Consider the following 27,722-nt stretch of genomic DNA (forward strand, 5'->3'; position numbering starts at 1 on the left):
GAGGGGGCGGATTATCCTGCCCTAATGTTTTTGAGTGTGGGAGGTAGAGGAGGTTCCAAAGCAAGTTCCTCCTTGTATGTTAGTCTTCTCTTCTGAGGCAGAGTCTAAGGGTTTCCTCAGATGTAACCATCAAAGTTCTCCCAGTTTTGTGATGGATTAAACGTTTTTTCTGCCTTGTATACTGTTCCTCTTGAAGCCTTTGTGAGATGGGTTGCTCTAAGCTTTCAGAGCCAGCCGTCGACAGACTTCAGCACCAATGGAGATTTCAGAGTTGATGGTGGCTTAGGAGACAATAGCTGCTTCAAAGTGGACAATGGCTTTGCAGTCAAAAGGGTCCTCTCTACTTCTAAGGGGCCCAGAGGCTTACAAAGTTTCAAGCTCAAAAGCCATGGGGAGCCTTGCCCATCGACACATGCGTTGTCTATTCAGAGTCCTTTGGATAGTGCTAGCCAGAGCCCAAAGGCAGTGGAGGCCCTAAAGGCTGGTTAGTTTTGAAAGTAGGACACCACACCCAACCTCCACAGGAGTGGTGCTCTGTCTCTACATCAGGCTTCTTCAGAGACTTTGTATGAGTGTCAATGTTGGACAAGCTCAGCCTTGGCATAGGTTCTCGTACACAAACAGGAGCGCGTTGACGAAAAAAAGAACCTCTTCTCACTCCTGGTCGGAGGCAGAGGAGAAAAATGTCTCTTGGCTAAGCGATGGCTGATGGGACAGAATGCTCAAAGGGCCGCCGTCTTCACCTTAGACGTTGAGGGGAACTTGTTCTCTGAAGAGATAATGAAGTCTCTCAAAGAATTACTGCTGCATCTTTTGATATGTCCAACCCCTCTTGGTGGTATCAAACAGTCTTTTTCGAGCAGTAGGTGAGGAATCTCTTGCAGGATGTATTGTTCTGGTCAGGGGGAGAGACTGACATAAATCTTATGCCTGTTGGATCACGGGTATTTTGTTGGCCATAGGGATCGTTCTGGAAAGATGTTCATTCCATCTGTGTGCATGCTCTACAAAAGTAGAAGGAGAAGGGAAACATGGCCCAAGAATGAGCCTGAGGCCCTAGATCTTGGTAGGAGATTGACTTGAGGATGCCTTCGAAGAATGCAGCTGAAAGCATGGACAACTAAAATATTGTGTTAAAGGTTACTATGTGGGCCAGAGGACATATTGAATACCGAAGGCTTGTTGGTACACATCCGAACTAGATGTAGGGGAAAAAAAGCAATCCAACATGCAGTCAATGCCCATGCGCACTGCCAACCATGTGACTCAAAAGACTTGCTGCGAAGAACAACCTGCAAACATCCAAGCCCAACATCAGATAGCAGGAGTATGCAGAGTACTAGTATCTATCGCAACACATACTTCAAACATTTGCTTATCAAGACATTTGTTGTTAAGAACAGTGTAATGACATAATACACAGGCTGAGATATATTCAGAAATGTTACTACGGATCCCATGATTCAGAACACGCAATCAGCACTTCAGCGTACTTAAATAGTCCCAAGTTCTTGATTTCCAGAAAATCTCACAGCTGGAACCTTTATACTCTGTGGATGTATTTTACAGAAAGTCCTACAAATGCAATTAACCTAGTTAACATTTGATTACGGTCAACTTGTGCAATACCTACACCAGAAGCCTGCTTTCAAAAAGCTTTATCTGAGCAATCAAGAGTGCTAGTGGAATAGTTCACGCTTTCAGAGATAAGCCAGCATTGTAAGTTAAACGTGTGTGTTAAATGCATAGCATCAATCTATCCCAACCAATATTTCAAGATGCTGCTTTACTTGTTCATGCCATTATAAAACTGCACACAGCATTACCTTTAGAATAATTTTGCTAATGGTATTAAATTAATACCACTGTTCTTCAAATATCTACAAATCATACAAAAGATTACACTTACTGCTTGCTGACAGTTGCTTCCCATGCTTCCCTTCTCTCCACGCACAACCTTCATCAAGCAGTGTAGCGTGCGACCCTTGCGATGTAATCCGGAGCACTGATTCTCAATCTCACCACGACAACTTAGGATGATCTCAGGGCTTAGAGAGAAATCTTCCATCAACATTCGCCGATAATCAATCATCTCACCTTGGCACTCACTGCTCACTGGCCGGCCTGTACAGAGAAAAGAGAAAGATTTAGGAAAGGTAAACTGGTCTATGGAGCCTAACAAAATGACTACTTACAAGTAGCAGTAGTTTTGCAGCTTGAAGAATTTTCTGGATTCACACATTGTGCATTATTCCGTTCTCAAGTAGTTGGGTCCGGAATAGTCTCCTCAAATTATCTTTTCTGTTTTTTTGCCATGGGTGTCAACCAATTGGGTTTAAACCCCTTGTTATGTGATGTCAGACATGCCTGAGAAATCCCTATACACAGATGTCATCTTCAGATTCTTTTTTCTCCTCTTATATGCTCCTCAGGGTTCTTTTGAGTTCAGTTTGCAACTACACCTGTACCAGTGGAGGAGGCTAGGTTACATGTAAATCCAGAAAATCATTCCAAGCTGCAAATCTACAACCGATAAGTAATCATTTTGTCTTGCAGCGTGAATCTTTTCTGAATTCACATGCTGTGCATTGATAACAGAGCAGTTTGTCCTCCTGAGAGTAGACTGGGTCTTTTAGGGTGCGTTTACAAACAAATGTTTCAGTACTCTTTTGTCCCACTTCTACCTTCCTATGGATCTGAATGCCAACTCAGTAGTGTTTCATGAAGGTATGTACAGATGCCCATGTTGCAGCTGCGTAAAGGCCTTCTAGTGATAAGCTGCCTAGGAAAGCAAGGGTGCCCTTTTTTCCTTGAATGCGCTTTAGACCTTTCTGTAAGGGTTACTCCCCATGCCTTGTGACAATACTGTACTGTCGGCAATACACCTCTTGCGATGGTTCCTTTGGTGACCGGAAGTCCCCTTCTTGCAACAGCCTAAGACAGAAAGAACTGTCCTGTATTCCTGATGTCTTTTGTTCTTTCTAAGTATTCCATATTTGCCCTTTCTGACATCCAGTGTGTGCAATGCTCTCTCAACTTGTGCTGTAGGCTATTGAAAAAAGGCCATTCAGTGGATAGCTTGGTTAATGTGAAACTTCAATACCACCTTTGGTACGAACCTTGGGCTTGCCCTCATTACTATGTTGTCTCTGTCTCCATTGATATGGCTTTTGAGTGGTGAGCGTTTGCATTTCACTAGTCCTCCTTAATGAGGAGATAGCAATGAGGAGTGCGGTTTTGAGGGGTAGAAATCAAAGTTGTGCATTCTGCACTGGTTCGAAGGGTGATGCCGTTACTTCTGTATGAACAACATTCAGGTTTCCATGTGGGCAATGGCACGCTTCTTGGGAGTGCTACCTTCTTTGCTCCTATTAAGAAATGCTTTGCCACTAGTGTGGTAAAGAAGCTTTTCTGTAGTATGACTTGTGTAAGCCGCAATGGGTGCTAGAAGGACCTTGACAGAAGCACCGGAGAGACTTGTCCAGTAGATGCATCTTGTATCAAATGACTGGTGTCCTGTGTCCAATCTGTGTGTTCCAAGTCCTGTTACATCATTGCAGAAAACACGTCCATTTGCTGCTGTAGCATTTCCTGGTTGTTGGTCATCTTGCTTCCTTTAAAATCTCTATCGCTCTCCTTGCCAACTTGGAGGCTGAACTTTAAGTCCTCAGGAGTCATACTGCCAGACAGTGTTTTGTTCCAGGCCCCGTAGCCGTCCCTCCTGTATCCTCAACAGGCCTCAGTGTGCTGGGAGTGCAATGTACTGTCCTTGGACTATCTCCATGAGGTCTGAGAACCATATCTGTCAAGCCCACTGTGGAGCTATCAAGGTTGACTTGTTCTCGTCTGCACTTTTGGATCACCTTCGTTATCACTGGGATCAATGGAAAGCTGTAAGCAAATCTCCCTGACCAATTTATTGACAGGACAATCCCCAGAGACTCTGGATGGCAGAGCGTAGATTAAGTTTTGTCATTTCACGTTCTTTTGTTGCAAATAGGTCTACATATGGTGTCCCCAGATCAGTAAGATCTGACCTAACACTTCTTGTTTTAGTTCCTATTTGTGTATGGAGCTCACTTTTCTGCTTAGCCTGTCCTTTTCTGGTAGTTGTATTGCCAATACTGAAACCCTGTTCTCTAGCGCTCATCTTCCACCTGAGCATAAGTTGATAGTAGGTGGGACTTTGTTGGGGGTGTGTGGCCAAGCCAGCGTCAATGGTGGACGTGAGCTGAGGAAGCACCGCATCTCGCCTGGCTTATTCGACGCCACACGGGGGGATCGAAGGCCAGCGGAGCCTGGCCAGTGGAAGTGCTGAGCAGCAGAGGGGCCCTGGGTTGTGGCAGGACCGGGCACCAACTCTTCGGAGTGGCGCAGAGTGGATTTGGGCCGGGCCCACAGGGGTGTGCGGCCCGCCAAGCTCGGGTGAGCTGCGGGCGCGGATACACTGCGGGGCACGGCGGGCCCGGTTGCGAGAGCCTGCCTGCAGGGGGCTCCCCAAGGAGACGGTGCCCCATCGGGGGTGAAGAGGAGCCTAAAAAAAAACTGGTAGGCGCGTGGTTGGGGGCACCGGCCTCCCGCATGGGGCGCTCAGGTGCTGCGGGGGAGGGCCGGGCCTGCTGATCGCGTGGCCTAGATTGCTGGCCTGTCCCTGCCTCAAGTACTTCCCTGGGGCCCTAGAGGCCTGGAACTGGTGCCCAGTGACCTGGTGGCAGACAGTGGGAAGAAGGCACTGGAGCCAACGGAGGGCTGGGCTGCTCGTGCTGCTTCGCAGTGCCGGCCTGGGCGTGCAAGCAAGCGGGCCCAGCCTGGCTCGGAGATCTGGTGAAACGCTGGTTGGACAGACGTCCGTGGCGGATTTGTTACCTGCCACGAAGTTAGCGGCGGGGAGTCATTCCCCTTTGGTATTTGGTGCTGAGGAATCAAGCTGGTGCAGCAGCTAACTGTGTGGAGCTGGAGGCTGCCCTGAAGGGCCCACTTTGCTGCAGGACAGCCGCATTGGTTGCAACGGTCCCCTGGCCTGATACTTTTGTGCAAGCTGAGGGAGCTAAGGGGCTCTGGACTCCCAAAGCTGGTGGTGTGTCAGCTGGTGAGCGGAGGAGCGTTGACTGGAACCCGCCACTGCCTTGATCACTGCGGGGACGGCCCGTCTTCGCTCTGGCACTGGACCTGGGGGGGGTCGCAAGATGCTGCGGCGCAAGACAGCCAGAAGTTGGATGCTGTGCTGCCTGCGGTGGAACGCATTGGCGACTCGTTGGAGAGGGCTAGCACATCTTTGGAAGCTAAGACTGACAAGGTAGCTAGCGACCTTGTCCTGCTACATGCTGACCACCGCAAGCTGGTGGATAAAACAGGTACGATAGAGGCGTGAGTGGATGAGTTGACGCCGGTAGCGTCCCGCTTGGAGGCTGCGGAGGGGATGCTTTGACACGTGTGGTGGAGCCGGAGCGTCGAGTAGAAGACGCAGAGGGCCGCACTAGGAGAAATAACATACAGGTGGTTGGATTACCGGAAGGCGCGGAGGGCCGCTACGCGGTGGCATACTCTGAGAACTGGCTTCGGGGACTGGTGCACTAACCCCCTTTTTTTTTCCTTTTCTTTCGGTGGAGCAGGCTCATCGAATCCCCACGAGGCTAAGGCCTCCGGGAAGCGGCTTTCATCCTTTTATAATTCGCTTACTCCACTATGCGGATCGAGATATTATCCTCAAAACTGTGAGATCCTCCCCGCCGCTTCGAGTGGATGATGCGCAAATAATGCTGTTTCCGGACTATACTCTGGTGGTACAAAAGGACCAGGCCGCCTACATGCCCTTGAAGTGTAGACCCCGAGCTCTGAGCCTGGAATACTCTGCTATTCCCCGCCAAACTCCGTATCATGGCTGAGAATAAGTTGCACTTCTTCACCACACCAGAAGCGGCCTGAGAGTGGTTGGAGTCAACAGGTCGCGCCTCAGGCCATGAAGTGGAGAGAAACCCACCCGTATCGAAGAGCAGACTCAATCGGATGAGGCAGGGCAGCAAGGGCGGTGGTGCGATCGCAGGGGCCGCGACCCAGGCTCCTGACCTGGAACAGCTCATGCAGGAGCAGCGTGAGGCGATACACTCGGCTGCAGCCATTAGTGCCTCGCTGGTGGCGGCGGCTTCGGAAACTGAAATTTCACAGCCGTCCAGTGACCAACCTGCCAGGCCGGATCGGCTCTCGGAGTTGGGCTTTAACGAGGGCCCGCCTGTAACACCTGCCACTGCGGACGAAGTTTTTTAGGCCCTGCAGGGGCCGATTTGGATGACCCAGCAATGCTGTAACCATCTGCTTGGAGTAATGGGCTGTCTGATCTACAAAGAGGATATATTGCTTAGCATATACTGATAGTTGGCCCAGCTGCCAGGCGTGGGTAACTCTTCTGGGTAGGCTGAGCAGGCTGTTGCTGGTACTGTAGCTGTCTCAGTTTGCTGTTTACGACTGCAGCCAGCCACTCCCCCCTCCCCCCCAATTATCCACTATAGCCGGAGCAACTGGCTTAGTGAGTGTTTGTTTCCTTGTGTGATTTGGCCTACCCCACTCTCCTAATAACAGAGAATTAGAATGTGTGATTACAATGTTGAATGTCCAAGTTGTTGGGTTTGGGTGGAGACCAGTTGTTTATCTGCTCTGATGGTATTGGTTTTGTTCGGATTATGCTGGAGGCTACATACAGAGCGTCTGACTGGGTGCTGGGGATCAGCTACTGCGCGTGCAGCACTACGCTTAAGGGCGGGCGTGCCAGACAGATGACGCCATGAATCCATATATTGCGATCACTTGGAACGTGTGCGGCATACATACGCCTAGACGCAGGTACTCTATATATTCATTTCTTAAAAGGCACTCAGCCCATTTTGCAGGAGACCTACTTGGTGCTCTCGGAGCTCCCCCGCTTGCGGCAGCGCTGGAGAGGGCAACTGTATGCAACAGGTCACTCCACTTACGCCAGGGGTGCCCTGATCTGGATTAAGGCAGGTGTCCCCTTTGTAGCAGAGGAGCAGATCATAGATTTGCAAGGGAGATTTGCCCTGGTCTGTGGAAGGCTTGCGGGCCGGGCCATAGTACTGGGCTCCATCTATGCCCCAAATGTGGATCCGGCTTCCTTTCTGCATAATTTGTCACACCACCTGGCAGGTTGGAGTGACTACCCCTGGTTACTGGGAGGGGATTTTAAAAGTGTGCTAGATATCGACTTAGATTGTTCCTTCCCCCCCTCATTGCCTACGTCCCCTGCTGTGGTGGCCACGTGTGGGTTGGTGAATTGGATGCAACACTGATACCTGATAGATATATGGCAGCAGTTTACTTGTACTATTCTGCTCCGCACTCCCTGCATGTGCGTCTGGCAGGATGCTCTGCACGTGGAATTTGGCCTCTGCGGTCGTAGGCATAGATTATCAGATCACAACCCGCAGATCATGCGTCTGGGTTGGGATTTCCCCCCCCCCCCACCGGCTGTCCCCATCTGGAAACTTAGGCCTGAGTTCTTGGAGGATGCCTTTTTTAAAGGCATCACTGGACACGGCGATCACTGAATTTGTTTAGCATAATGATGGTACTACGAGCTTGTTGGAGTGGGATGCCATTCAGGTCTTCATCAGAGGTCACTGCCTGGGGACTCAGTGGAATTTGCACTGCTCGATTGAGCGGGACCTGACTCGTATAGAACGAGACTCGCTGCGCCCAGAGAGGGAGGCTGCTAGGAGCCTCGCAGAGGAGGCATTGTTATCCAAGGCCCGTGCTGAACGTTTGTCGCTACTTGAACGGCTGAGTCGTCTGAATCATGCTGCGCACTCAGCGAGAACGCATGCTTCGGCAGATAGGTCGGGCAGACTTCTGGCCTGGCTGGTTAGAGGTTACCACGCTCATGGCCCGGTTATGGAGGTTCGCTCGGAGGCTGGTGATGTGTTGCATACGCCTGGGGAAATCCATTCTGCGTTTATGCGGAATTACCAGGCGCTGTATGCCTCAAGTGCACTATCCCATGAGCGGTCTTGTAGCGAGTTTTTCACTGGTGTGGAACTCCCATGTCTGACGGAGGACCAGGGGAGGGGACTGGAGGAGCCTCTTGATCTAATTGAGATCCAGGCCAGTATTCGTGAGCTAGCGCCTGGCAGAACACCGGGCCCGGACGGTCTGCCGGCTGACTTTTACAAGGCATTTACTTCAATTCTGGCGCCCAAGTTATCCCCTCTGTACTGCCTCCTCATAAACGTGGAGTGTTTGACGACATCTCAGAGGGAGGCGTTGCTGGTGTCCCTTCCCAAACCTGGTAAGGACCCGGTGGAGTTGGGCTCATACCGGCCGCTAGCGATGCTCAACACGGACTATAAAATACTGGCCAAAACGCTAGCAATGCGACTTGCGCCTATAACCCCGGTACACCCAGATCAAAATGGGTTTGTGCCGGCGAGGGATACGTCGCACAACATCAGGTGGCTGTTTTGAGCCATGCACTATGCAAGACGGGACTGGCTGAGAGCAGGATGTCTTGTCCTTGACTTTAAGGCCTTTGAATAGATAAGGCTACTCTAGAGCATCAGAGTCTTGTGGCGGTTTGGCATTGGACCCCACTTCACTCGGATGGTTAAGTTACTATACACTAAACCTCAGGTCTGGGTTAAGCTGGGGGGCATTGTATCAAAGTCAGTCAATGTGTGCAGAGGTAGGAGGCAAGGTTGCCCCCCCCTCCCCATTGCTGTTTTCCCTTGCCATGGAGCCACTGGCAGCGGCTTTGCGTGATAAGGCGACTGATTGGGGTATTACCCTGGGGGACAGCCTGCACGTGGTTTCGCTGTATGCTGATGACCTTTTGTTGTATTTCAGGGATATTACGCGAATCCCCCCCCCAGAGGTCGACACCCTGTTGCAGCGATTTGCTTTGTTGTCTGGCCTCAGGGTCAATTGGTCCAAATCATGCCTCTTCCCCTTTGACTCTACGCTTCCAAACACAGAGCTTTGTATGGCTGCCATTGGACTATACTCCCAGCAAGACACATTCAGGTACCTAGGCATCCGTATTTATCACCGGGAGGGAGACCTAGTTGACGAAAACCTAAAGAGAGCGGTATCTACGATCAAATCCCTGATGGCTTTCTGGCAGACACTGCCGCTGTCGGTGGCAGGCAGGATAGCGATTCTAAAAATGAAAGTCTTACTGCGCCTATTATATTACTTTTCTAACCTCCCGCACTATATCCCCACCAGCTTCTTTAGGAGCTGGAAGTCTATGTTGAGGGAATTCATTTGTAATGGGGGCCGCTGCAGAGTCGCTCTGAAAAAGCTGTGTCTGCCACTGGAGAGAGGTGGCTTGGTGGTTCCTAATTTAGAGCACTACTAAACAGCTCCAGTGGGTGTCCAAATGGCTAGCTGGTCTGCATCTCACAGACACGACAACCACGGAAGGCCCCTGGCCCATTGGGGGGGGGGGGGGGGGTCCCATTTGCTCCAGCCTTGGCGTTGTTGGGTACTCCTCGTGGCCCTATGATTACGTCGGGCTCTGAGGTGCGTGCGTGGCATGAGGTGGAGTTACATACACTGGGTGACCTCTTTGATGATATTAAGCTAATTCCGTTTCCTAAACTGGTTCAGGAGTCGGGGCTGCCTGCAGGACAGTTTTTGTTATATAACTCGTTGTTGAGATCTTTAGCATCCAAGTGGGGTGACAGGTCAGTAGCCCCTCCCACGCATTTGCTGATACAGTACATACAGGTGATGGGGTAGGGGCGGCACCTGATTAGATGGTTTACTGATGCGCTGCGCACGCACACAGCCCTAGAATGCGATGCGCTGCATGCGGCCTGGGACAGGGATGCAACTGTCTCAGTCACAGATGTGCAGTGGAAATCAGCCCTCTCTGGCCACCTTAATATACCTCGCAACTCTAGATTTCGCCTGATCCAATTTTATATAATTCACTGGGCCCACCTCACTCCAGCCCGAGTGAACAGATATTTTGCTCGTCAGGACGCAGCCTGCCCCTCTGTTCTTATATAGATGCAGACATGATACACATGCTATGGTCCTGCCCATCCTTGTGCTGCTTCTGGAAGGCACTGGTGAGCCGCCTGTCGGAGTGTACGTCGCGTTCAGTTCCATTCACCTGGGAGGCATGTGTGCTGGGCCTTTTTCCCCAGGGGCGAGCGGCATAGAGCTGCTGTGCGATTTACGGACCTGGGCCTGATAACGGCTAAGCGGCTGATCACTCGTAGGTGGAAGTCAGCCGACCCACCAGCTAAGCAGGCCTGGCAATATTCATTTGAGGTGTGGGCAGGTGCGGAGGGAGTGGAGTTGAAAAGAGAAGACGTGCTGGGGCTGCGCAAGTATCCGTTGTCGGATAACTGGGAAGAGATGTTGTCATGCCTGCGGAATATGGGTCGGGCCCTGATGCGGAGGAACCAGTTTAACTGCTACATTTTATTCCAGTGGGCACAGTCGTATCTGGCTAGAAGACCCTGTGCATTGGCAATTCACCAACAATTTGCTGCTTGAGCAGCAACATGCTTACCAGATGCATCAATAAGTTTACTTTCTTTGTCAGGAAGGGGTGCATCCTGAGAGGCTTGTAAATGTGCTCTTTTCCTAGCATTTGAGACCACCAAAGAGTCTGCTGGTATTTGACTAAGTATGTGGGATCTGAGGAAGAGGCTTTGTATTTTTTCTCCACTCTGAGTAAGAATGCAAGACTTAGCTGGATCCTGGAAAATATCATCTGCATGGATGAGCATTCCCTTCAGTATAGGGAGATAGTGTAGATTTATAAGAAGCTTTCAGTGTCTCACAAAGAAAGTTATCTTCAATAGGATCTTTGCGGAGGGGTACCTCATGATATGTAGCAGCCGTCCCTACTTTTTTTTTGTCCTCCTACACCTCTAACCTTTAATCAACTCCATATCGCCCTAGCAACTCTTGTCATATATGGAGTTAATTGACGCCAGGGAGACCAGAACTCTCATTTAAACCAGGACGCTGATCAGTGTCATTGGTGCGAGAGTAATCTAGTGCCTAATCATAGGACATAGAATAATTGGTACACCTTTATTGTATATTGTTCTGTAGTGCCCCTCTGTAGGAAGTTGGCTCTATATGCACTATTTAAAAGTAAGGAATAGTATGCACAGAGTCCAAGGGTTCCCCTTAGATGTAAGATAGTGGCAAAAAGAGATAATACTAATGCTCTATTTTGTGGTAGTGTGGTCGAGCAGTAGGCTTATCAAAGGAGTAGTGTTAAGCATTTGTTGTACACACACAGGCAATAAATGAGGAACACACACTCGGACGATTCCAGGCCAATAGGTTTTTGTATGGAAAAATATATTTTCTTAGTTTATTTTAAGAACCACAGGTTAAATTTTACATGTAATACTTCAAATGAACCGTATTGCAGGTAGGTACTTTAGGAACTTTAAATAATCACAATAGCATATATACTTTTCACATAAATCACATATAGCTATTTTAAAACTAGATACAGTGCAATTTTCACAGTTCCTAGGGGGAGTAAGTGTTTGTTAGTTCTTGCAGGTAAGTAAACCACCTACGGGGTTCAAGTTTGGGTCCAAAGTAGCCCACCGTTGGGGATTCAGAGCAACCCCAAAGTTACCACACCAGCAGCTCAGGGCGGGTCAGGTGCAGAGGTCAAAGTGGTGCCCAAAACGCATAGGCTTCAATGTAGAAGGGGGTGCCCCGGTTCCAGTCTGCCAGCAGGTAAGTACCCGCGTCTTCGGAGGGCAGATCAGGGGGGTTTTGTAGGGCACCGGGGGGGGGGGGGGGGGAGGGGGGGGGGGGGAGGGGGGGCTCCTCAGGGTAGCCACCACCTGGGCAAGGGAGAGGGCCTCCTGGGGGTCACTCCTGCACTGGAGTTCCGATCTTTCAGGTCCTGGGGGCTGCGGGTGCAGAGTTTTTACCAGGCGTCGAGATCTGGGAGTCAGGTAGTCGCGGTCAGGGGGAGCCTCGGGATTCCCTCTGCAGGCATCGCTGTGGGGGCAACTCTGGCTACTCACTGTCTCGCAGTCGCCGGGGAGTCCTCCCTGAAGTGTTGTTTCTCCACAAGTCGAGCCGGGGGGGTCGGCTGCAGAGTAGCAAGTCTCACGCTTCCGGCGGGAAACGCAAGTTGTTTTAAAGTTGCTCCTTCGTAACAAAGTTGCAGTCTTGGGTGAACAGAGCCGCTGTCCTTAGGAGATTCTTGGTCCTTCTAGAGCAGGGCAGTCCTCAGAGGATTCAGAGGTCGCTGGTCCCTGGGAAAAGCGTCGCTAGAGCAGTGTCTTTAGAAGTGGGGAGACAGGCCGGTAGAGCTGGGGCCAAAGCAGTTGGTGTCTCCGTCTTCTCTGCAGGGTTTTTTAGCTTAGCAGTCCTCTTCTTCTTAGGTTGCAGGAATCTAGTTTCCTAGGTTCTGGGGAGCCCCTATATACTGAATTTAGGGGTGTGTTTAGGTCTGGGAGGGCAGTAGCCAATGGCTACTGTCCTTGAGGGTGGCTATACCCTCTTTGTGCTTCCTCCCTGAGGGGAGGGGGGCACATCCCTATTCCTATTGGGGGAATCCTCCAAAATCAAGATGGAGGATTTCTAAAGGCAGGGGTCACCTCAGCTCAGGACACCTTAGGGGCTGTCCTGACTGGTAGGTGACTCCTCCTTGTTTTTCTCATTATCTCTCCTGGACTTGCCGCCAAAAGTGGGGGCTGTGTCCAGGGGGCGGGCATCTCCACTAGCTGGAGTGCCCTGGGGCATTGTAACACGAAGCCTGAGCCTTTGAGGCTCACTGCTAGGTGTTACAGTTCCTGCAGGGGGGAGGTGTGAAGCACCTCCACCCAGAGCAGGCTTTTGTTTCTGCCCTCAGAGAGCACAAAGGCCCTCACCACATGGGGTCAGAAACGAGTCTCTCAGCAACAGGCTGGCACAGACCAGTCAGTCTTGCACTGAACAATTGGGTAAAATACAGGGGGTATCTCTAAGATGCCCTCTGTGTGCATTTTGTAATAAATCCAACACTGGCATCAGTGTGGGTTTATTATTCTGAGAAGTTTGATACTAAACTTCCCAGTATTCAGTGTAGCCATTATGGTGCTGTGGAGTTTGTTTTTGACAGACTCCCAGACCATACAATCTTATGGCTACCCTGCACTTACAATGTCTAAGGTTTTGCTTAGACACTGTAGGGGCACAGTGCTCATGCACCTATGCCCTCACCTGTGGTATAGTGCACCCTGCCTTAGGGCTGTAAGGCCTGCTAGAGGGGTGACTTACCTATGCCACAGGCAGTGTGAGGTTGGCATGGCACCCTGAGAGGTGTGCCATGTCGACTTAGTCATTTTCTCCCCACCAACACACACAAGCAGGCAAGCAGTGTGTCTGTGCTGAGTAAGGGGTCCCTAGAGTGGCATAAGACATGCTGCAACCCTTAGAGACCTTCCCTGGCATCAGGGCCCTTGGTACCATGGGTACCAGTTACAAGGGACTTACCTGGGTGCCAGGGTTGTGCCAATTGTGGAGACTATGGTACATCTTAGGTGAAAGAACACTGGTGCTGGGGCCTGGTTAGCAGGGTCCCAGCACACTTCTCAGTCAAGCCAGCATCAGTATCAGGCAAAAAGTGGGGGGTAACTGCAACAGGGAGCCATTTCTTTACACCCCCTAACCCCCTACTAACTCTTGAAAACATGTAGTGTCTTCGGGTGGTGAAGACCTAACTGGGTAGATTTCTACATCAGGTTTAATATATGTGTCCACATCCTACTGTGACCATAGATCTATGTCCTCCTGAATACGTGATAAAACACTAATCTCATGGATATCTTGAGCTGAGTGTGGAGACCCTTGTAGAGGTATTTCTAATGAGTCTTCTATAGAGTGTTGTGGAGATGAAGTTTGTTGAGGGATAATGGGTGGAGGGAATGCAGGCAAAGGTGGATGAATCTCATGCAGCTCCTTGTCCTCTTTTGTTTTGGTGAAGGTTAATTTGTGTCCAAAGCTTCCTCAAAAGTAAGCTGCCTTACGAGGAGGAGTTTTTACCAATACCCTTCCAAGTATGAGGCTGGATATGCAGTTGGGACTGCTTCCCTTGGCACTTTTGCTTAAATTTCTGAAGAATCGGCTCGGAGGCATTTTTGGGTCCTAAGTAGGTTTCGGATTTAGTTTTTTCAGTACTGAAGAGGTTCTAATTTTCAATGCCAAAAATGTTGGTGCCGATGTGGGCAGTCTTTTCACTGTCGATATGGTGGACTCATTGTGATGTGGAAGGTCATGGTGCAAGAGTAACAAACACCCAGCTTTGAATGAAAGGTCTGGTTTTAGATTTATGTTTCGGTGTCGAACCTGAATGCGGGCATTCGAACACATTTTTCGATGTCTGCCATGACCAGAAGGCAGTGGCAGCTCAACAGCTTCCGTATGCAAAGTTAGTCTTTTTGGTGGAGATGGGGTATGTTTACTCACTGCGTGTTGACCCTGAGGGACCTCCTTAGTTTCTAGAGTAATTTCAGCCTCCGAATCAGAGTCTTGGACTGAAAATGCCTCCTATTCTGCAGTTGATGCCACTTAAACCTCCTGCTCCTGTTCTGAATCCAACATGACGTCCTGCATGCCAAAAATCTCAGGTGTTTCCTCCAAATCCTGTCTCTCCATTTTGCATCGATTAGCTCTTCGGTCTCGTAGAGTTTTCTTTGAACTGAATGACTGGCAGGCCTCACAGTCTTCCTCTTGGTGTTCTGGCAATAAGCAGAAATTACAGACCTGATGGTGATCGTTCTGAGAGAATTTGGAGTGACACTTCAGACAGAAATGGAATAGGGTCCATTACATCAGTTCTTGATTATGTTGAATGGAGAAAATGGCTGCCTAAGAGGGTGGCCCCAGGGGCCACGAACGAAAAAGTTACTTATAGAGTCACTGTTTCCCGAACCGAAGGTGCCCAAGACTCTCAGGCCAGGGCTCTGAGAGAACACAACTGACCCAACAGTAGGAGAAAACTATCTCTTCCTGCAGTTCTTGGGTGATGGGGTATTCCAGCTCCTCTGGTTCCTTTGATTACACCTGCTTTTTTAGGGGAATCCTGTATCACTGAAGAAAGTCGCTGAATTCCATTTCTCGATTAGAGCCTCGAGTTCAGCCTTGACATACTTCCCATTTCACTCTCTCAACCGATTTTGTTAACTCATTGAGTTCTGTTTCGTTTCTGTGTTTCGATATATTTATGCCAAGGCACTTTGATGTTTAAAAAAAAAAAAAAAAAAAAGAAAGGGGCCTTGGTGTTTCGCCATCCTTCAGCGCTAATGCAGAGTGGCTTTTCAATGCCATAGTGGAACTAGACTTCACAAACTGTGTCGAGCTGCTCTCCCATTCACTCCCACCCCATTTCCCCAGCCTCCTTCCCATGCAGTTGATCGTCTCAAGGTCAGAGCAGGTTTCAAGGGTTTGCCTCCATTGGTGCCCACTCGTCTTGAACCTGTGTGGCTCCTTGGGATCACCCCGCCCTCCAGCATAGACAATTGTGGAATCATTGGCAGTTTCTTAGAGTCCAGCATTTGGGTTGGCCGTCTCTCGGCCTGGGGGGGTCTGTCGGTTTCTTTCTCAGCATTTTCTTGTGGCCCTTACGAGTCTGGCCCTGGATGGCCTCCTCAAGATCTGGTTCTTCTCCTTAACCTCCTCAGTTTCAAGGATGTCCACCTAGTCATTAGGCAGCCCAAGTTCTTTTAAGGACTCCTGTTTCCTTCGAGGAAATGCCTTCGCGTAGTGTGCCCTTCTCTGCTTCTGTCTTAATGGTCTTTGGCAAGAAATCTGCGCATGCTGCGCAGTCCTCTGCACTGTGGTCCTCAGGAGGGCAGAGGATGGGTCGGGCAACAAAAGAGACCTTAAAGAGCCTATTCCAGACCAAACCACAAGATGGTGGAATAATGTACAGCATGCAAATCCACATAAGAATTATACCGCAAAACCTACTGTTTAGTCTAATAACCATTTAAATTCTACATACTCTTGGTCCATTCGTAGTAGATAAAGTAACAGCTTCATAACTGTACTCAAAGCCACTCTGCAGCACCCTACTCCACACAGAAGGAACTTTATTGCTTGGTCAAGCAAGACCAGTGTGTTTTTCTACAAATACTTAGCTAGGCTTCCTTTTAGTGTTTGTTACCCAACTAAAAGAATCAGCCAATTATACCAAACAGCACAGAAGGCAAGTTGGAATAAGGATAGGGATCTGGTTGGAGGAGTACAGGGATGACTATGGTGACCAACTTGATCTGTGCATTTCCTAGCCAATGCCATCCACCTTCTCTACCAGCCCCTTTCAGAAGCAGGAAAACACAAACATATGAACACATTATTGGGCAGCTTGCAACCCTGCTGATCTAGACCCAGTCAGAAATGTTCTTGGTGCACAGTGACCAACCTGGGCACCTAATCTAGTGCTTCATCAAACCCAAAGACTTACATTAAGTGTTGGGCACATCCCACAGGGTGGTCTTAGAAAACATTAATCTGAATGTGTTTTTGAAAACCTGTTTTCGCTCCTTAGGCTTCAATGTAATAATGTTCAGGAATTCACTCAAGAAGGCTGCCCCCAAACAAGCAACATTCCTGAATAATTAATATAGGTCTATAGAAGAGTTAGAACACTATTTTTTTGTTATGACAAACATAAGTCATCACATATGCAGAGATTAAGAACACCTTACGTGCAATATCTGAAGACGTGGGTACAAATGTAGTGAAACAAAATAGCAAAATATTGATACTAAATGTGCCACATTATGCTTGTCTCTTACTGTATAATAGTTAAGGCTTGGGGAGGCATCTTGAGATTACATTAGTGCAAGACAGTGTTCCTATGGTCCATTTCTCTCAACCTTTTTGAACGCCCTTGTTAAGCCAGTTGTGGGTTATCAAATGGGGTATGGACCAAATAGCCCCCAAATTAAAGTCATAAGGCTATGAAGGAATGATGAACCCACCAAAATGCCTAATGTGTGTAGGGCCAGTCGGATTGTATGTTGGTTAGATATGTACAGTTGACAGAGTCAAGAATAATTAATCCAAACTTATTGCTTATTGATGTGCATATGCATAAAAAGCCACTATAAGCCGACATGTGTTTCGCCCCCTGTGGTGTGTCAACCAGGGGCTTTTTCAAGGCTGTGATAACAGGGCAATCAGTTATTAAGGACTGTTGGAAAACGTGGCTTTATATAACCCGTGATGTCAGTGAAAAGGGAAAGGTCCCTTGATGTACCTTGTGTGTCAAGTGGAACGTACAAGAAAAAGAAAGGAAAGATAGGTGCAGTCAAACACCTCTCGTGAACCTTATAAAGAAAGCTATCTAGGTGTATCGGAAAATGCCAAAGTGAATTAATTCCCCAGAGTCGCTGGTGGCACATGCATATTAAGAACCCACGGTAGGTGAAGAAGATGCTGGCAGTGTGTAGATAATCCAGGTAAGCAGCATTTCGTTTGATAGTGTATTACCACATGTAATAGATATTTGTAAGGATCACCTAGATGATCACCATTTGGTATGTGATGCTTCACTACAATCACCTTATCTGCATGCAGTAATGGAATATCTATTACATGTGGTAAAACATCTATTGAAAGAAATGCAACACACCCCATTTAATTTACTTCTTCCCGGGGCATGGCTGGACGCTGGCTTAGATGGCTGCAGCCTAGCGCGGCTCCGCGCTCCTTCACACCCCATCTCCCACTATCCAATCAATTATCCAAGCATAGATACTGAACGGCAGTCCCAGTAGACCGGCAGACCCCCTGGAAGACAGGGGAACAGCAGAGCACAGCCAGAGAGGCTAGAACCAGAGGAGGGTGGTGAGGCCTAGCACGGCCACAGAGGACTGGAGGATCGCGGCGGCGGACGAAACCGGAGGTAGACGTAGGGCCGTGACCCCGCACTGCACAGCGGCTGCTGAAGACAACAAGAGCAGACGACGGACACCCAGTTGGAGCAGCAAGACAGACTGGGGTGAATTGGCGTTGGAGCCCCCGAATTATTGCACTGGAGGACCCGGGGTGTGCTGAACAAGGGAGGTGAGCCTTGGGTGGCTGCATAGGAGCAGGCCAGGGAGATGCTCTGTTCGCAGCTGCCTCAGATGAGCGGATCACTCTGCGGGCCTCGCAATGAGCACTGGCTGTTACACAAAGGCCTACACGAAGTTTAGGCAGACGACTGGGGGTTGATAGGCCAGAGAGACGTAAGAAGCCCTAGGCCAGAGTCTGGCGCAGGGAGGCCTAGGACCCTGGTTCATCGGTACCACGCTGGAGTGCGCACAGGCCCCAGGAGAGAAGTGGCAACAGAGGGGTAAGGTGAACACTTGAGACCCAGTGGCAGAGACTTGAGGAGCCTGTCCTATGCCAGGGGGAAGAACCCAGCCCTATTGCATGACTGGTGGTGTCGCAGAGGGGGAGCTGGAGACAGACCTGGGGCGTTCCCCCACCCCTCTTTTTTTGGGAAATAGTGGGACACAGTGCGCCGAGAAAACAGAAAACTGAGGCCACGCTGCCGCAGAGATGGGGTGTGATTAAACAGAAAGTCCCAGGCACAATTTAAATAAATAAATAAATAAAAAATAAATAAATAAAAATACGCCAAGAGCGCCTCAGAGGGTAAAACAGGAGCAGCCGATGGAGCCCATCCGATCCGGGGAGTGCGGTTCAGACAGCATCTATCTAAGCTACAACTTTTAGTAGATCAACTCAGGGGCAGGGCAGAACACGCAGAGGCCAGGTCTAGATGAAACAACCTCAGAGTAGTGGGACTTCCAGAGGGGATGGAAGGTACCACCCTACTAAATTAATGTGGGACTGGCTGCAGAGCTGGGTCCCCAAAGATGGTCTTGCAATGTTTTATTGTGGAGACATGCTCACAGGGCATTGACAGTTTGACCCCCAGTGGGGGCCCCGCCACAGCCGTTTATAGTGCGGCTACTTAATTATGTGGACAGAGATTCCATCCTCAGGGCAGCGAGACGAGCAGAGCCCCTGATTTATCAATCTGCTAAGGTAATGATCTTCCCGGACTATACCTTAAAGGTGCAACAGCTACACCAGTCATTCCTGGAAGAAAAGTATAAACTGAGAGCTATTGGGCTCACATATGCTCTTATTCCCGGCCCACCTAAAGGTGATCTATCAGGGGCAATCCCTATTTTTCAACACCCCCAGTGACAGCCTGGAACTAGACTGAGTAATGACCACTTATGACATTAAACCCCCAGACCGGCCTGCAGAATGAAGGTGTTAGGACAACAGGACTAGTGTGGTACAGGGCGCTGCTACAGAGGGTTCGAAGGAGGGGACGCCAGACCTGCTCCCTGGAACATGGGACGGTGTGAGAAAGTCATGGCCACCACACCAATGAGTCGTGGGACTTTGGCAGGCAATGTAGTCTAGAGGCAGGTGTCACTGTCACCAGCGAGACGGAGACTGATCTATAATAAATGGTTCATTATGTTCAGTATGTATGTACATACAAGGGAGGGTTGGGGGGTGAGTTGTGATCGATGAGTAAATGCTTAAATCTTTCCAAGGAGGGATGTTGGTGAAGGGAGTGCTACAGGTCGCAGTTTAGCCTAGCTGTCTGGGTCCCTAGACAAAACAACTGGTACTTCTAGTTTGGTAAGTATGGGGTGGGAGTTGAGAGGGTGGGAGGGAGGAGTGTTTTGTTAAATTCTTGTAGGTGACTGAGATCATGGCAGTGTGTCAATGTAATCCGTAACAAGGAAAAGCGAATACAGGGCCCAGATGCACCCTTTTATGACCGCTATTATGAGGGAGGTAGAAACCTGGCCACCTCCAGAGCGGGAACGCTCAAACTGTTGTCCTGGAACATAAATGGGATTTTAGACAAAATCAAATGTGTGGCAGTTCTCAGACACAGAAAAGCAGGACAAGCGGACCTTGTACTTCAAGAGGCATCTACTGGGATACTCACAGGCTTATCATGCAGGATTTCACAGGGGATCCAGGAGGGTGGCTATATTAATCAGAAAATGCACTTTACTGGTCAACACGCACACATGGACAGATGACCCGGAACGATATGTAGCTGTCACCAGGGCCCTCCAGGCAGGCCAATATCAATCTCGAGTGTTTAGGCTCCTCCTCCATTGACGATGGGGTTCTTGGCTCAGCTGGGTGGAATACTTAAGGAATTTCCAGAGGCCCTGTAGCTAATAGGGGGCGACATGAATGGGGTGCGCAATCCACGGCTACACCGATCCTTAGTTGGGCTGAGGGGGTTTGGGTCAACACCACTAGTGACGTTCATACAGAGTCTGAATTTAGCCGACCCTTGGTGAGTACACCACCCGAAAGAGACTATACTTTCTACTCTGGGGCGCATCAAACCTTCACTAGACTGGACTATTTCCTCTTGCCTGTGGAGGAGTGTAATGGGGTGACGTAAGTAAGACACTTGTCGAGTGGTCCCTCAGACCATTCTCCGATAGAAACAACCTTGACTGGGAGGGGGGGGGGGGGGGGGGGGGGAAGAGAGACGAAGGCAGGACTGAGACTGGATGCATGGCATCTTCAATGGGATGACTTTAGAGACATGAGCTACTAAAGAAGTAAGCAATACTTCCCTGAAAACTGGAGCTAAGTGGGGAGGTGGTTTGGGATGTGCTGGAGGCATTTATAAGGGGCGAGATCGTCAACTATGTAAAAGGTCTAAAAGAGAAAAGTAGGCATAGGATCCAGGAACTAGAGGGGAGAATTCTGGATTTGGAGGGCCGACTTGTATCACAGGGACAGGAGCACCTCCTGCAAGATCTAATATACACGCACACTCTGCTGCGACAGGAACGAACACAAGAGGCACAGGCATCCTGGAAGGCCACCCATAGCAGAATCTACCAATGGGGAGACAAGGGCAATAAACCCTGCTTTGGTTATGCACCTCCAGGACAGGGCTGGCCACCATCTCCTATTTACAGATGGGTCAAAGGTGATGGGACATGGGCCGATGGGTCAAGCATTTGCCAATTAATACCAGGGTCTGTATCAGGCAGACTCGCTGTGTCCACGTCTGGACCTCCTTCAGTTTATACAAGATCTGCCAGTCCTGAGCCTCTCAGCAGAAGATAGAGCCTCTTTAGAGATTGACGTTTCAGTGGAAGAATTGAGGACAGAGATAGGACAACTAAGCCTGGGAAGGTGCTGGGCAAAGTGGTTTCCTACCCCGATATTGGTGCCTGATGTGGCAGCATGCAGGTCTGCCTATGCTGGAAAGGTTCCAGGAGGCCTTGGAAAACTGCACTTTCTCTCCTGACCTTAGGTCGGCAGATATTGCAGTACTACCAAACCGGGCACTGCTGGCCATCGCTGTTAGGACTTTCAACCCATTTTTCTACTAAACATGGAGGTCAAGGTATGGGCGAAGGTGCTGGCCAGCTGCCTGGGAAAAGTCACTAGCCATCTGGTTCACCCAGACAAGTCCGGGTTTATGCTAACGCAGGCTACGAGACAATCTGAGGTGTGTGCATAATGCTATAGCTCTGAGTGTTGGTGGAGGAGCACAGGCCCTTACCTATTGATTTTCAGAAGGACTGATTGGGTTGACTGGGTGTACATGTTCACCGTTCTGGAGAGGATGGGTTCTGGACTCAGATTCATTAGCTATGTACGACTCCTGTATACTGACCTCAGGGCCAGTGTGCGCATGGTGGGACAGGTCTCGGAATGGTTCTCAGTGGAAAGGGGCACACATCAGGGGGTGCCCCCCGTCTCCCCTCCTGTTTGCAATTGTAATGGAGCTGCTAGGGTGCAGGACGACCCACTTTATAGGGGGTTCCAGTGGGAGGACACAGTGAACGACAGGATATTGCTATACGCCGATGATGTGCTTCTATATTTAGGAGACTCCCCTGGCATATGCTCTCGAGGAGACGATTGTAGGACTGCAAGGCATCTCATACATGCTTTATGGGGGAGCTTCCAGGGCAGAACTGCCGCCAGCGACCAAGGTTGTACTGGAAACGTGGGAGGAGGCAAAAAAGGCTAAAGGATGGAAAAAGACTAACCTTGGAAACACTATGGCAGGGAACCTGCCTCCTTCAGGTAGCGTCGCTTTTTTTTGGTGGGAGGTTTGGTGTTACCTGGTGCCTTGAGGGGATCTCGCATTTGAGGGACTTAACTTAAGAAAAGTTAAGAAAAGGAATAATGAAATCCTTTCAGGACTTAAACAGAATTTGCACTTCAACGCACACAGTTCTTTAGATAACTACAACTTCGCCACGCATTGTCACTCATGCTTCAGACATTCCGAGTTAGAGTTTTCACCTCTGAAGGCCAAGATATTGTTGACAAACATGACAGAACATAAGCTATCACTGACATATAAAATGTTTCTCCGAAATGTACCAGATCCTATGGAGAAGGTTTGGGAGTCCTGGAGGAGGACGACTAGAGGGAGGCATTGGAGGCACACAAGGAGGCAGCCGTAGCTTCCCAGTTCAGACACATTCAGCTAAAATTGCTCCACCGCACTTATTACACCAGAGCACAACTCCATCTCATGGGCTATTTGATCAGCAGCGCCTGTTTGCGCTGTGGCAACATGCCAGGGAATCTGACGCATTTGTTCTGGTACTGCTCTACCCTCTCTGGTTTCTGGGAGGGAGTTCTAGGAAAGCTGGAGGAGGTTTTGGGTATGGGTATTCCAAGGGGCCCCAAACTGATCCTATTACACGTCTCCCAGGGGCTAGAGGGCACAAGGTACCAAAAAACGTTAGTGGTTAGGCCTGGTGCTCGCCAAAAGAGATATTGCAAAGGCCTGGAAGGATGTAAAGGCGCCTTCGGTTGAGACATGGGCATATGGCATGGATTCCTGCATGGGGCTGGAAAGGCCCACACTTGTAGCGCGGGGATGCCCCAAGAAGTATCAAACAATATGGAATGGATGGGCGAAGGCGTGGGGGATTCTCCTGGAGCAGATTCTAGATAGACCTTGGATGATAAATGTCTGTGGTAGGCCTCCCCTGGATGATGTCTGAAATGTGGGGTGCTTCCTCCCTGGAAGGAGGATGGGAAAAGGCTTTGGTCCTGCACATATTACTGTATGTTTTTAATATAAGAGATGTACTGACATTGAATGCTTATGCTGCTATATGTACTGTTGACTATTATGCCAGTGAAAGGTTGCAAAGCCATGATGTACTTGAAATAGAAAAGTTAATAAAAAGTTTTTTTAAATTACTTCTTCCCTCAAGAAAAAGCAGGCTGTGCAGCTCCTCGACAAATTCTTCAGTGCAGTTACCCGCCATACACTGTGCTTTATAAATGCTCCAATTCATCTTTAACACACTGGCCCCGCTCACACACAAACTTTGATAGTACTTTTATGAATCTTACCTCTGTGCACAGCAGACTCCAGACACATCAGAAGGTAGGAGAGTCTGGCTTCGCGTGACCGGGGAGGGCTATCCACATTGCAGTGGTACTTCTTCAGGTCACTCTTGCAAGATTTGGCAAGCGAATAGCTGATCTTGTAGTCCTGAGCAATAAGCTTCTGTCGGGTTGTCAGAGCATCACGGCACTTGTAAAAGAAATTAACAGGAGTTTAACTTTTAGCACGTTTATAACTACATTGAGAATGGACAGGAAAAATCACTGGTCTAAACCCAAAAAAAAACCATCAGATGTGATTATACGAAGAATTCTAGCTCAATAAGTGCCCTAGCTTGGTGGTTTAACACTAAATTGAACTGTTTTGGTACAAAAAATATTTAAGAATTGGAACAGACAACAAAGGGTAACCTTGTGATTGCTACGTTTAATGTAGTGCTGACTGGAGGGTGAGACTGAAATAGGCGTTACTGCACGTAATTTCCTTTGGGAGTACATAAAGGTTGGTCAGGTGATTCAATCTATGAAGTGTCAACTGACACAAACTAAACCCCAGCTGACCCTTCCACCGATACCCTCAAAGTTCGAATCTGAGGAAACCCTCTCACTGAAAAAAAACTAATAACCTTCCAAGGATGTATGAGCCACTACAGATTATACAGCTTTCAGAAAATAGTCTAAAGCATGACCCATAGGTAAATCACAACATGAAGAACCATCTCTCAGACGGAACTCCCAATCCCAGGATCTCCATGAAGGACAAGCAGTACACCACTGTAAGAAAGTGGATTATTATTTGGTTTGGAGAAGTGTTCACTTCAAACAATAAAACAGCCAAATGCTAGATGTCATACAAATTAAATGAACCTGGCCTTAATCCCTGGTAACACGATACAAAGCAGTCAAGCTTACATCAAAGCTAGTGAGTAAAGTATTAGGCAGAGCATACACAGAAAAGGTCACACAAAGAACAGTTAAACTTCCACACCCAATTTAAAAAAATTAAAAAAAAACTAAAAAAAAACATTTCATGAGCACTATAAAACCAAAAACAGAAAACCCATAAAGGGAACCAGCGATATGAGTTTTCAAAGATTTGAGGTGAAAACACTGCTAAAATGCACAAAACGCAAATGTTAGCCTAAGGAAACAGTAGTCTGGCACCCAGGTGTGAATTAAGGCTGACTGCAATGTTAAATATTTTACAACCTACCATGTTGGCATGAAGGTGTGCTTAAGATGGTCTTATTTCATATTTAAAATCAATCCGGTTTTGAAATTCTCTAAAGGGTTATTGATAGGTCTGGGCAGCAGGGCTCAAGATGTAACTGTCAGGCTACACAGGGTAAGCCTGAAGCCATGTTTAAACTGCCACTATAGGGGATGGCACAAGATGTGCTGCAGTCCACAAGTGGTATTTAACTTACCATGAAATGGGAGCATTATTTGCACCATACGTCATGGCCTTATAGAAAAGTTAAATGTGCCAATCAGGTTGTAAGGTCAATTTTGTCATGATTTGGAAGCCAGGGGACACACTTGACAGGACATAGCATTGTTGTAGCATTAGTTTAAGATTAGCAGTGTGGGACCTGCTAAAAATAAAAAAAATAAAAAATAAATAACTGTGGGTGCCCACCCAAAAAGGAATTATTTGTAACTCCAGCAAATAGCCCTTTAAAGGCTGAGCTCATCATACTATCACTCGTTGAAACAATGGTGTAGGGAAGTACCCTCTTTCTTGGCATGGGTCCCCCCATTATCTACCTGTTGTCAGTATCTTTGATTGGGTGACTGTCTACTTGGTTCCTGCTAACCAAGAACCCAGTCGTTTTGCTCACTCCTTTAACTTGTATCTTTTTCTTCCTACAATTGGGATACTGGTCCCTCCATGTAAGTCCCTAGTATATGGTACCCAGGACACTTCGGTTTCAGGCGATCCCTATGGGCTGCAGCAGTTATTCAGCTACTTTAAAGGGAGCCCACTCAAATAGTTCTGCAGGCCTGCCATTTCAGCCTGCGTCAAACTGGTGCATGCACCAGTTTTCACTACAAGTCACTACAAGTCACCCCTAGCGTAAGCCGTCTCAGCCCAGAGGGCAGGGTGCAGGTACCTGTGTGAGGGCACCCCTGCACTTGCAGAGGTGCCCTCACAAACACCAGATCAATTTTCCTGGACGTTGTGAGTGCGGGGATGTCAATTTAAGCGTGTACTGGAAATAGGCCACTACCTATGTCCAGCTACATAACAGTAACTCTGAACCTGGGCAGCATGTTTGGTATCAAACATGTCAGAATCATGCCCCAATACTGTTGCAAGTATTTGAAGTATGATTCCATGCATTCTGGGGGCTCCTTAGAAGACCACCAGCATTGCTACCATCAGTCTTAAGGGTTTTCCAGACATCCCAAGCTGCTGCCACCCCTCAGACAGATTTCTGCCCTCCTGCTGCTTGATCTGATCAAGCCAAGGAAGGCAGAACAAAGGATTTCCTTTGGGAGTGGGAGGTTACACCCTCTCCCTTTGGAAATAGGTGGGACTGGCTTGGGAGGGGTAGCCTCCCCAAACCACTGGTTTGCTTTGAAGAGCACATTTGGTGTCCTCCATGCATAAATCAGTCCACACCGGCCCAGGGACCACCAGTCCCTACTCTGGTGCAAAACTGGACAATGGAAACAGGAGTGACTACTCCCCTGTCCATCACCACCCCAGGGGTGGTGCTCAGAGCTCCTCCAGAGGGTTCCTGGGTTGTGCCATCTGGATTCCAAGGTTGGCAGGGAACTCTGGGAGCATCTGGGTGGCCAGGCCAGGCCAGGCCGGTGACATCAAAGTCCCCTTCTGATAGGTGCTTACCTGGTTAGGTGACCGATCCCCCCTTTCAGGGCTATTTTAGGGTCTCTCTCTTGGGTCAGTCCTCAGATTTGAATTGCAATATTCCAGCAGGACTCCTCTGCAACCTCGGCTTCGACTTCCGGCCCCCGGGACCGTGACTGGAACCTCCAGGACCAGCCAAGCTGCTTTCAAGAAAAAAAAAAAAAAGGACTCTTCAGCAACATAGTTTCCAGGGCTCCTGCCAGGTTTGCAACTGTTCCCTCCCTGTGCATCCTCAGAAGACTGCAACTCTTCAGCCTCCAAGGGAATAAGGAAGCTCCCTTGGAGTAAAGGAGTCACTCGCCTGCAACCACAGGCACCAACTGCTAGCGACCACTGGCTGCGTGGATCTCCTCTCCTGCTGAGCTGCGTGGAACCAGCATCACAGGTGGTAGTCCGTAGCAGTCCTCTTGGTCCTCTCTGCCAGCTGTCCAACTTTGGTGGAGGTAAGCCTTTGCCTTACCACGCAGGACAACACCCCCATGCACTGTGTCTCTTGCAGCTGCCAAGGCTTGTTTGCATCTCCTCCAAGGGTCCTTTAGGCGACGTGTAGCTCCAGTCTCGAGCACGCCATCATGCAAAGCACAGCCTCTCGCATGGTTCTCCTGCGACACAAGATCCTCTTTTGTAGTGCTGCGTGGTCTTTCAGCGACTCCTATGTCCCCATCCGGTTAAACTCCTGTGGGTGCTGTCTCTGTTCCTGTGGACTCTCTGCAACACCGAGGGTCCCCTGTGACTTCCCCCTCCCTGGGCCTTGCTGGACCCTGGCAGCACCTATTTTCCACTAACCAAGAGTTTGCCTTTGCCAAGGCTTGTTTGTAGAAATCCCGTGCCAACACCCATCTGCAATCTTCCTTCCGGTGTGGGACATCTTCTGCATCTAGCTGTAATTCTTCTGGGCTGCACTGCTGACCTGTTCTTCAGAACCGTTGACCAACTCTGCATCCACAGTTGGGTGTGAAGTACCTCCTCCTTCTCCTCCGCCTCCACTCCACTGTGACTCTTGGACTTGTTTCCTCTCTCTCCACAGGTCTTTCCTCAGGAATCTACCACTGGTTTTCTTAGTCTTCTCTGGGTGTCTTTCTTTTCCTCCTTTTGGGTGGTTTGAAATACAGTGTTTTACTCATGCATTCCTGGTCACTGGGGTACTGTATTACTTACCTCTGTGGTTTTCTAGTACTCCCACCCTCCCCTCTACACATCATACTTATCTGGTAAGGGGAGCTTTGTTTGCATTCCATTTTTAGTATGTGGTTTGTGCTCCCCCTAGGGTCACTATTCGTTATTACTTTTTGCTAGCCTTTTCTCTGCCTATTTCAGATTGCTAGTGTATACATTTAGTGTATTACTTACCTCCTAAGGGTGGGTCATCTGTCTAGTATTTTCTTGTGATTTGTGCTAAAAATAAAGTATCTTTATCTTTGTACAACCAAATGTTTTCTTTCTTGTGTGTAATTGCTGTGTGACTACAGTG

General features: G+C 48.9%; 1 protein-coding gene across 2 annotated transcripts in view; it reads right to left on the reverse strand.

The window, feature by feature from the left end:
- Window positions 1-27,722, reverse strand: part of GLG1 (golgi glycoprotein 1) — a 619,378-nt gene that overhangs the window by 408,675 nt on the left and 182,981 nt on the right. For both annotated transcript variants that reach the window (XM_069217558.1, XM_069217559.1), the window contains exons 7-8: window positions 23,383-23,566; window positions 1,910-2,124 (exon numbers count right to left, since the gene is read on the reverse strand). In XM_069217558.1, coding sequence (XP_069073659.1) covers window positions 1,910-2,124; window positions 23,383-23,566 — 399 coding nt within the window. The remainder of the gene's footprint in view (window positions 1-1,909; window positions 2,125-23,382; window positions 23,567-27,722) is intronic.

This window comes from Pleurodeles waltl, chromosome 12 (assembly GCF_031143425.1).
Source record: "Pleurodeles waltl isolate 20211129_DDA chromosome 12, aPleWal1.hap1.20221129, whole genome shotgun sequence".
Classification (NCBI taxonomy): Eukaryota; Metazoa; Chordata; class Amphibia; order Caudata; family Salamandridae; genus Pleurodeles; species Pleurodeles waltl.